The sequence below is a fragment of the Parus major genome, chromosome 1, assembly GCF_001522545.3.
Source record: "Parus major isolate Abel chromosome 1, Parus_major1.1, whole genome shotgun sequence".
Lineage (NCBI taxonomy): Eukaryota > Metazoa > Chordata > Aves > Passeriformes > Paridae > Parus > Parus major.
The window spans coordinates 84,597,595-84,607,921 of NC_031768.1; the positions used below are offsets into that span (position 1 = coordinate 84,597,595).

The 10,327-nt window shown below is 39.0% G+C and overlaps 1 protein-coding gene across 7 annotated transcripts in view; it reads left to right on the top strand.

Annotated features, from left to right (window-relative positions):
• RSF1 (remodeling and spacing factor 1) overlaps positions 1-9,319 on the top strand; it is a 63,390-nt gene extending 54,071 nt beyond the window's left edge. For 5 of the 7 annotated variants that reach the window (XM_015618274.3, XM_015618283.3, XM_015618292.3 and 2 more), the window contains exons 14-16: positions 1,465-1,688; positions 3,656-3,847; positions 5,568-9,319. In XM_015618274.3, the coding sequence (XP_015473760.1) occupies positions 1,465-1,688; positions 3,656-3,847; positions 5,568-6,142 (991 nt within the window). In that variant the 3' untranslated portion in view covers positions 6,143-9,319. Of the gene's footprint in view, positions 1-1,464; positions 1,689-1,935; positions 2,546-3,039; positions 3,093-3,655; positions 3,848-5,567 lie in introns of those variants that run through there. The other 2 variants (XM_033516530.1, XM_015618319.3) reach the window with 2 other exon arrangements.
• The last annotated feature ends 1,008 nt before the right edge of the window (positions 9,320-10,327 follow it).

Consider the following 10,327-nt stretch of genomic DNA (forward strand, 5'->3'; position numbering starts at 1 on the left):
TGTTACTGGGATGTTTGAGGCCTCACTGCAGGCTTCTGTTAGTGAAGGAGCCAGGTGGGCTCAGTTCTATGGCTGATGTGACTTGTTGAGCAGGAATCTGTACAAAAAATGCAGCTAAAATGAGGCTGGTTGTTTCCTTTTAAAATTCCTTTTAAAAAGAGTTAAAAAACCTATTTTTGTGGTGGTTTTTTTAGAAAAAATTGACAATTTTCCTGATTGTTTTTTAGAAATTGGAAGAGGAAAATTTTCATTATTTAGAGTATCCAGATCTTGACAGGCAGACTCTGAAATTAGTTCTTGATTGCTGCTCTGTAGGACATAGAGTTTGAAAACAGTCAAAGAGGTGGTTTATACTGTAGAAAACAAATACTTGTCATGTGAAGCTTTAAACTCTAAATTAATATTGGTCTGGCTGACTGAAACTCAGTTTCAACAGAATTTTTCATCAATAGTCTGGGCAATTACTGAAGTTAGAAAAGTTGCCAATTTTAGATAAACTTTATGCCTCAAAGAAGCAAGTTAATAAAGGAAGCATGAGGCTGTAGGCTCTTTACCGGTAACATTTAAAGCTTTACAGCAATCATTGAGTCAATTTACTAAGTGTATGGAAAATCTATATATGATAAATGCAAATTTTGGGCTTTGTTTTTCACCTGTGACTATGCTGAGAACATTTCAGTGGCACTCTGAATAATTGAGCTACATGTGCTGGAAATTTCCTATCAATGAGTGTAGCTTGTGGAAGTGTAACAGAATTAATAGTGCATTGATCTGTTAAAATGTGCTCATACATTTTCAACTCCATTCTCTGCTTAGGGCCTTCTGGATCTTACACTGGAATTCAGATTTGGCTGGCAGCCAAATGCAAGTGACTGTGTACCTTCAGTGCTCAATAGTTTTTTAAAAAGCCTTGGCTCACTTGAAATTATGGGAATGTTACAAGTTCATAAGGTTGTGAGGTGCATGTTTTGCATTAGAGACATAGTTTTGCGTTAAGATACGATATTCTAATTCTCAGAAATTGTGTGGGACAATGCTGGGTTTGTGAAGGAAAGGTCACCTTTGCTGGAACATGGTCGATGTTTTTTTCCCTCCACAGTTACTGCTATGCAGACATTATTACACTGCAGTGAACCATAAGAACACTCTAGGATCTGTCCTATGTTAATGCCACTGACAGTGTTGGTTTGACATACTGTTTATCTCCATGTGCTCTTCTAGTCTGCTGTGTTATGTCATGCACTGTAGAGCTGTATCCCAAACACACAGCTAAAACCTCATGTCAGTGAGGTGGCAGCTTGATCTCTCTCTGGGTCTTTGCTCCTCATTATAAGATTTGTGCCTTTTTTTTTTTTTTTTTTGTATAAAATGATACTTATCACTTGCTTGTGATAAATACAAGTACTAGTTCAATCCTTTGGTTGCGATACCTATCTCTGTTGTCTGGGGTTTTCCTTTGACCAGATCTCAGGATGAGTTTGTAATATCAGAGGAAAATCTGGATGAAAGTGAAGATGACCCACCATCAAATGAGGACAGTGACTCCGAGTTCTGCGCCCGCATCTCCAGGCGACACCTCTCCAGGCCCATGAGGCAAAGCCGGCGGTTACGAAGGAAAACAGTCAAGAAAAAATACTCTGAAGATGATGAAGACGAAGAATCTGAGGAAAATTCAAGCAGAGAGTCTGGTGAGTATAAGCAATCTGATATTTTAAATACTGTTTTGGAGAGGGGGAGAATAGCAGTCTGAGTTTTTGTCATGACTGACACTAACTTTTTTGCTTGCTTTGGTCAAGTTAGATGTCATCTTTGCTGTAGAGCATTTTTCTACTTGTTGTGCTGTCAGTATTTTTCAGGAAACTGGTATTGAGCTCTAGGTTCTTGGTATTTCTAGGTAATTATGTATTTAAATAAATGCTTGTGCTGTGATTTTAGAGGCCACCGTTGTGGATAGTTGCAGCTACCTCTGTACCTCTCCTGTTTGGCACATGATTATAGGAAAGAGGATGGAGACAAAAGTGTGCTTCTTTATAGCTGGTGGAGGACCTTCTGAATGCACCTATGAAAAAGATTGAGAGAAACATTTTCTTTCACTTTTATGGAAGAAAACTTCAGTTGTACGGCATTCTGTGTTTTCTGGGAGGCTTGAAAGCAAAGAAAAACACCTTGAATTTCTCTCTTCTGAAATGATCCTTAAAATCTTCAGTAACGGAGGACTCTTGAATCACAGAAGAACCTGATAATTCACTTTATTCTACTTGTCCTTCAGCTACTTCATTTTCTGTTGGCATGGTTTGAAGTGTGAGAGTAGTTAGTACCTGTGCACTACATAAACTTTTTAATGAGATCAGCATCTTGCTCTGAAGACTGTCCTTCTCCTTTCTGCTTCATTTGAGACACAAAGTGCTGTGTAAATGAGCACTCATTTTTTCTCACTCTTACTGTGAATTTAAGGTTCTAACTATATAGGAGTGTTAACTTACTGCAGTGTGTGTTAACTTTCCAGTGTTTTATCTGTCTGTCTAGAATACAGATGATGAACATGTTGGAGTAAGTTGCTTTGAAGTATTGATTTCCATAAGAAAGGTGGTTCATGCATGGACAGATGAAGACAACTATATGAGTGATTAGAGTGATTGTTGTCTTCCTGTCCTCAGTGCATCACTGCACTGATCATAAGTTCCTATCAATGAAGGTAATGGCAGAAGTCTAAAGAGACTGCTTATCTGTTCTGAAATGCACAAGAGCAACTGTTTGTTTCCTGGTGGACAAGCATCTGTGATAAAATCAACTGATTCCAGTATCATTCCATATATATCTAAAAGTATAATATTAACTGTGTGTTTCTGTTTTTCTCTTACCCTCATTATTGTCCTATATATGATCCTGCTTAAAGCAGGATCCTGCTTTAAGCTTGATTTGAGCTAAGGAAATCAGGTGCCCTGCAATAGGCTTTCTTTTCAGTCTCCAGAGATGGAATTCCTTTCTGAAGCTGGTTGTTCTTGCTGACTTGCTCTGTTTCTTTGCCTCATATTTTAGGAAGTAAAGAGGATGGCACTTTGATCTGTGACTCATGTCAATCACTAACTTAGGTACAGTGTGTGACTTTTATAGAAATGTATCTTGGGATAATTGTTCTGGCATAGCTCAGTGAAAAGCAGCTGAAATTGGGTTGAGGCTGTTTTCAACTGATGTAAATAAATTTAATTTTTGAAGACATTAGCTCCAGTAGACTGGTGCAGGAAGAGCTGTGATTGATGGTAAGTTTCTTCTGAATGGTTTCTGTTTTAAGCAAACCCACAATTGAATGAAACTGATTTTTGTTGTTAACTTACATAACTCAGGTCTTGGAGTTTCATTTTGTCAGTCATTTTTCACCTACCTGTTCTTAAAAGTCTTCTAGTAGAGTACAATTTATTTAAATTTTAAAAACAGAACAGACTCTCCTGAGACACTGGTAACGTGCACCATCAACTCTAATTCAGTAAGGTTGTTTCTACTGTCAGGATTTGCAGAGATGTCTTTGACACCAATAGAGATAAGGCAACAAAAACACTATGGAAACTATCTGAATTAGGAAACTTTATCTATTTTTTTTTTGTGAGGCAGTTTTGCTTTGATGGAATAATGCACTTCACTGTTTTGTTCCATACAGAGAGTGGTGATTACACAGATTACAGTGACGATGATTACCTGGAAACTAGGAGGAGAAGATCAAGACGGAATCAGAAGAGACAAGTTAATTATAAGGAAGATTCAGAAAGTGAAGGCTCACAGAAAAGTGTCCGATATGGGAAGGAGTTGAGAAGAGTTCATAAACGCAGGCTCTCCACTTCAGATAGTGAAGGTAAAATAAACAGCCCAGTCCAGCATTTCCAGGAACCAGGTGTATGTCAGCATCAGCATGAAGGGAAAGTTATATAATTCCAAGATTTCAGAGAATTGTCTTTCTAGAGTTCCTTGATGTTTCTCAGAAACCCTTTCCTTCTGAAACAGCCCCCTGGTACTTTATGATGCACTGAGTCACTTCTCAAATTTATCATTGCCCCTAATCATGATTTCCAGGACTGAATTTACTGTGCCTGACACAGTGTTGGGATTCCAAAACTGGCACTAATGCAACTGTTTCACCACTTTTCTTTTAAGAGGTCACAAAGCTGCATCCCACAAGCCTCTAAAGATTCCCTTGTGTAGGAGGAAGAGCATTGCATTTGGTACCCTGACTGTGTTTGTGTTGGTAGTTCAGACTTATTTCATTCCTGTTTAAGAAGCTGTGCCAAGTGCAGAGGAAGCCTCTTTCAGTAATGTCAGGCACACCACGAGTGATTGGTATGCTTTATGTTTTAGCTAATTAATTAGCTTTTGCAAAACCAGCCACTGACTTTGGCTGTTTTGAGTTGTGGGTGTCTGGCTTATCAGACCTTAGGTCTGGCTTTCCAAATGCTGGGTGGTGCAGGTTGCAATGGATACCAGGCTTCCTCAGAAAATGAGCTGTCCTTGACAGCCTGAGTGCCTCAGTTTTGGAAGGGCTGTCTTGAGATTACAGGGTGGTAGAGTATCCTCTAGGTGAAGGGAAAAAGTATGTGATGCAAGTCTGTAGTATCTCAAAAACATGATCTTCAATATGCCCTGTTCTCAGGCTCTGTGGTGGCTTTTTTTTCCAGTACTAGTGACAATTCCCTGCTTGTCATTGTCTTTACTTCATAAAATCCCATTTCCTTGGGTATTTTTAGTATTGTCTTTCCATGTATTAAAATCAGCACCATTTAGAACCTTTCCAGCGCTCTCCCGTAGTTCCCACAGTGAATCATAAAACATGCAACAGTGTTACTGGAATTGTAATTACTTTAAAAATAGAGGAACACTGACAGTCTCTATCAACTTGAACCTGCATTAAACAATACCCTTTTAAATGAAACTTCCCATGATTTCTAATGGGAATCACAAAGAGACACCAAATTATGTTTGCTGTTTGATTTTTCAGTTTCCATCTTTTCTCATCACAGCTGTCAAAGATGAGTGTAAAGGCTGTCAGTGTGTAGGCAATATTCCAGTTTGCCAAAACAACAAGCTTCCCATTAAAGAGCAGCAAACCTGAGGTGACAGGCAGCATTCCTTTACTTTAGAAGAAGTTGTATATAATTTGGGAGTGGCAGGGGTATAGTACAGCTTTGTGTGTGTGTATGTAGATACATGACAGAGTAGCCATTGTTTGGGTTCTGAGTTTGTCAGGGTGCAAATAAAGCGCATACTTCAGGGTATAGAGATGAGGCATGCAGTTGTGCGGTATTCCCAGCATGGAGTTAACAGTTTCAGGCGAGAACACACCTACTTCCAAAGCCTCCTCAGCTTGGAAACAGAATATCCATAAATTGTTGACACTTGCTACATTAGAAATTTATTTAAAAAGTAAAAAGAATGCAAGCCTTTTGGCTTGGCTGGGGAACCTAGAGAAGGAGACATAAATGTGTGTGCTCAGAGAACTGACTTGTTGATGTATGTGAAAGATGAAAAATAAATGTTGCACTGAGATTTGCTAATGGCTCTAAGTCTGCTGCTTCTTCCAGAGAGCTACACATCTAAGAACTCTGAAGATGATGAATCCACAAAGGAGTCAAAGCGATTGATTCGAAAACGTCGGCGAAGTACAGATGACTATTCCGAGGAAGAAGGAGAGGATGAGGAGGAAGAAGGGAAGCCTGTCCGCAAACGCCTGAATCGAATCGAGACCGACGAGGAAGATGCGTGTGAAAATGCGAACAACGATGCAGAAGCCCCTGCTCCTGCAGATAAGCTGCCAGCAGCACAAGCCCCCCAAGACAACCCCAAGAAGCACTGCTACCGGATAGAGAGTGATGATGAAGATGACTTTGATAATGTAGGGAAAGTAGAAAGCCCTTTGGACTACAGCCTGGTGGACTTGCCTTCCACCAATGGACAGAGCCCAGGGAAAACCATTGAGAACTTGATTGGCAAGCCAAGTGAGAAGACCCAAGCCCCCAAGGACAGCACAGCCAGCGCCAGCCTGGCGCCCAATGGGACAGGGAGTGGGCAGGAAGCGGTAGGGCCAGAGGAAGATGAAGATGAACTTTTGAGAGTGACTGACCTTGTTGATTACGTCTGTAACAGTGAACAGTTATAAGACTTCCATTTTTGTGCTAATTTATTCCACGGTAGCTCATACCAGCGGGCCAGTTATTAAAAGCTGTTTTATTTTTCCTAGAAATTTCTCCACTACAGTATCACTTTCTAGAAGCAAGAATTTCACCAGTCCTGCAGTCTTTCTGTGAAGTGACCAGTTTTGAACTTTGAAGATGAATTGCTGTAAATTCCCTCTCTTACCCCCCTTCTCCTTCCAAGTCCATGGTCCTGGGTAATTTCACTCACAAAAACCTTATAACAACAAGAGATTTGTATATTTTTGACTTTATATTTCCTGAGTGCATACAAATTTGTGGAAATGGGTGGCCTAAGAAAGCATTCCAAATCAGTCAGGGCCCAAACCGGAACTGGGGTGGGTTTGGCTCAAGGGGTGGGGGGATGGGAGGGGGTGGTGCAGAAGCACTTGTGCTTTAGCTTTTTCATATGAGATATATATTATATTTAAATGTTCACAACTTAGATTACAACTTAACAGACAGTTAAAAGCAAAATTAATGTCTGTACTGTCGCATTTTGTGAGTTGTAGGTTAACATACCATAGCTCATTTTAGTAATCACCTTCATGGAAGCAGTTTGATTTTAATACTGGAGGCAAACAGAATTATTAGAGGCCAAGAAGGTACCATAAACAAGAACTCTGCTATTCATTATGACTTGCAGACTTTCCTAATAAACATCCTTTAAAGTGTTTGTACAGTGAAGTGTACTGTAATGAAGTTTTTGACAGTCGAAACATTCTAGCCATGAATTTCTAAAGTGATCTCATGCACAGTTCATCAGATGGCCTTCAATGCACAGTGTCTAGTGGGAGGACATATTGATGTCAAGTCTGTAAGCTGGATGTCAAGTAAGTCTGTAAGCACTGCGAACTTTTACAGACAAAAGAACCCTGCGGTCGCTGCCCGGCCACGTGAATTTCATCACCAGTCGGAGTTCTCTGAACAAAATGTGTTTGTACAAACAGCATTGACCACAGAATGACAGTGCATAAGAGGATGGAGGGATTTTCAAATAAATCATGACTGGTCCATTCATGCCCTTAATATCTACTTCAAATTGAAGTAAACAAATGGAACAGTTTTCCTTTTGGAGGTTTCCTGTTTGGGGTTTGTGTGTGTTTTTGTTTTGGTTTTACCTTATCTGCCTGGATGTATCAGCAGGTTTTGAATGTAGTTGTTGGCCTTTGGCCATTAGAATTTTCTTAAAAATACAGTTTAATAACTGTCATGTGACCAACTGATTTTGAGAAGGCAGAGTTTCTGAGAGAAAACGCTTGACTCCAAGACATCTCATCAACTTTTGAGCGGGAATGAAGTGATATGAAGCTTTTATTCAAGGGGGGAAAAAAAGACAATGGAGGAATAAAAACCCCACCAAATCAACATGGGGCACATCAAGAGCATTCCGTTTTCTCTTTGCTCTGATTAAGATGCAGGCTATAGGATTTGTACATGTTGTAGGACACAGACAGTTCAAACAGATCAGCCAAACATTGAAATCCTGAAAGGTCACATCTATTAATCCTTTTGCTCTGAGATTTGGATTTTTGACTGGTGTTTATGTCCATTGCCGGCAATGGATGCACCAAAACTGCTGCTGCCACTGAGGAGTGAGTTCTCCTTTCTTGCCCCACCTGATTCCCTTACATTACATTGTATTTACTAGTCAGTTATTAAGCACTTCTGTTTTCTTGCAATAAAACCAGCATTAGGCCTTTACGAAATACCTCTCTAGAAAACCTAGATTCAAAATTTACTTACCTTCTGGCCTTTTAAAGTCTTGGTTTTGTTTCCCCACCTCTTCTTCCACAAGGTCAGTCAGAACCACTCCATGACTCTTACTTGTTTGGGTTCCAGCAGTGCACCTATCATGCTATAAAACTAGGATCAGAAAGATGCAAAAAGATGGAACTTGCTCATTAGCTGATGTGCTAAGCAAGCTTGTGATTAAAAACAAAAATAAATCACTCTCTACATGGCAGTTTGATTTCATCAAAGATTAAATGTTTTCCTACCTTACTGATGTTAACAATTAACAGTTAAATGATTAAAAGGGGGTAGTGAAGAACCACAGAAGCTTAAAATGAGTTCTTAAAAGCATATGTAGCGTTGTAAGCTACTCTAGTGCTTTTCTTTGCCTAGGTGATGTGTAAATGTAGTGCTTCTAAATTCTAATATACATGTGTGTTAGAAGAAGAAGAACATAAGGCTTCCGTGTGTCCATGGTAGTAGCTGCTGAGCATTTTTAATACTTGCAGTGCAAACTGATTCACATCCATCAACTCTGTAATCAATGATTCCTCATTTGTTTTGGCAGTGCCATATTTTCTTTTGCTGTCTGATGGAACCTTTTAGTATCTGATCAAACATTCTTGCTTGTAGAGTCAACTCCAAAAGCTAAATATTTAGTGGGGATGTACTTGTGTATGTAAGAAATTAAAAAAGTTGCAATTCTGGATATACTAATCATGAAAAAAATTGAGTACTGAGTTAGAGCAATTTAAAAGCAGGAAAGACCAGGAAGCAAAATAGGAGCATTGAAGCTTGCAACAGAAGTGTCATGTTTCAAAAATGGCCAGTTGTTACCAAATTGTATTTTCTATAGGTCTCTTCTTAAAAGCAACTTTTCTGTCTTCTAAGAAGTCACCCTTGGTATCTGATATGGCTTCATCCCACAGGATCTAGAGTTCCTCCTTAGATTAATGGGAATGGTGTGCAAGGAAAAACTGAAAAAAATTCTCTGAAAAGTATTACCATTTTAAAACTTGGTGTTTATGCCATTTTTAAGGCTTTCTCCTTAGTGGAAAATGTATCATCGCCTATTTGGGAAGATGACATTTTTTGACAAGAGACCAGCTATCGCGCAGGGTTCACACTGTTACAATATGTCTATGTAATTCCAGAGTGAAAATGTCTTCCTGGTGTCCTTACAATCTTGTGCCCTTCTGTGTTCCATGTGAGATCAGAAGTTAGGTGTCTTTGAATAGTGATCTTCAGGTGTAGCTTTGGGCTTAAAGCTCAAACCATATGGGAAATGGGAAACAGACCTGGGATTGATTTTAATGAGAACAAGCTACTGGCTGAGCATGCAGAGCATTTATTCAGCAGACTTGTTTATTCCACAATGATTGTTACTAAAAGCTTTGTCTTTTTTTTTACCTGCAAGCTCTTCTGTATATATCTGATTGGGAAGAAAGCTGATTTCTGTATGTAGTCTAAGTAGCACTGCTGGGAAGAAGAATATATAAATCAAGTGGAGGAGTGGATGTTCTTTGTGCCACCAAGATAAATGCTGACTATTTGCTTCCCTGTGTGGGCCTTCTGTGACTCAGCGACAAAAAACACACAAGCAGGACCACTGCAGTAATGAATGGGGTGTGTTAATCTAGGCAGAAAGGAGATAGAATTAACTGGGTTGGTTTCACCACAGTCTCTGTCTTCCAGCTGAGTCTGATAAACCTGAGCATATTCTTGATACAAGATAGAAAATGACATCACATTTAACAACCTGTAGTAAGGTCAGTGCTGAACAATCAACTTTCTGATACTTTAATTTTGTACATGCTGAATTGCATTATAAAATCACTTCATCTTCCTGATTATTTTTTAGAATGAAAAGATTGTTCTGGTCTAGCAGCATTTAGGAGAAACAACAGATTCTTTTTGCAAAAAAACTCATTTCTGAAGTGCCACCTTCAAGATTTTGTTGCATTAAGTGTCTTGGTTACTCTCCATATTATGGGAGGTAATTGCTTAGTTGGACTTTTCTGTTCACTTCTGTTTTGTAATTGCTGTATCTGAACTCTTGATGAGAGACCTTAAATTGAGAAGCTCGAGGGGCAAAAGATGTATGTTCACAAAAGAAAAATTGTATGGTAGTGGTACATTTGCTCTCATTTCTTTTCACATCTATTATTTGAACTACACTGGTATCCAGATGCTACGACTGTTTAATAATTTTAATCCTTCATTGTCAGGGGGTCCATTTTATACCTCTGTTTTCAGGTGCTTAGAATGTGGTTTTCAGTTTTCTTCAGTAGGAAGCTCTAGTCTAAACCTTCAAATAATGATTTCAAATCATGTGTTTTTACAAACTTCTTTTATGAAAAGTAAACAAGGAATTTTTATGGTATCTGTTTTTTTTAAATTCACTTTGTACACAATGA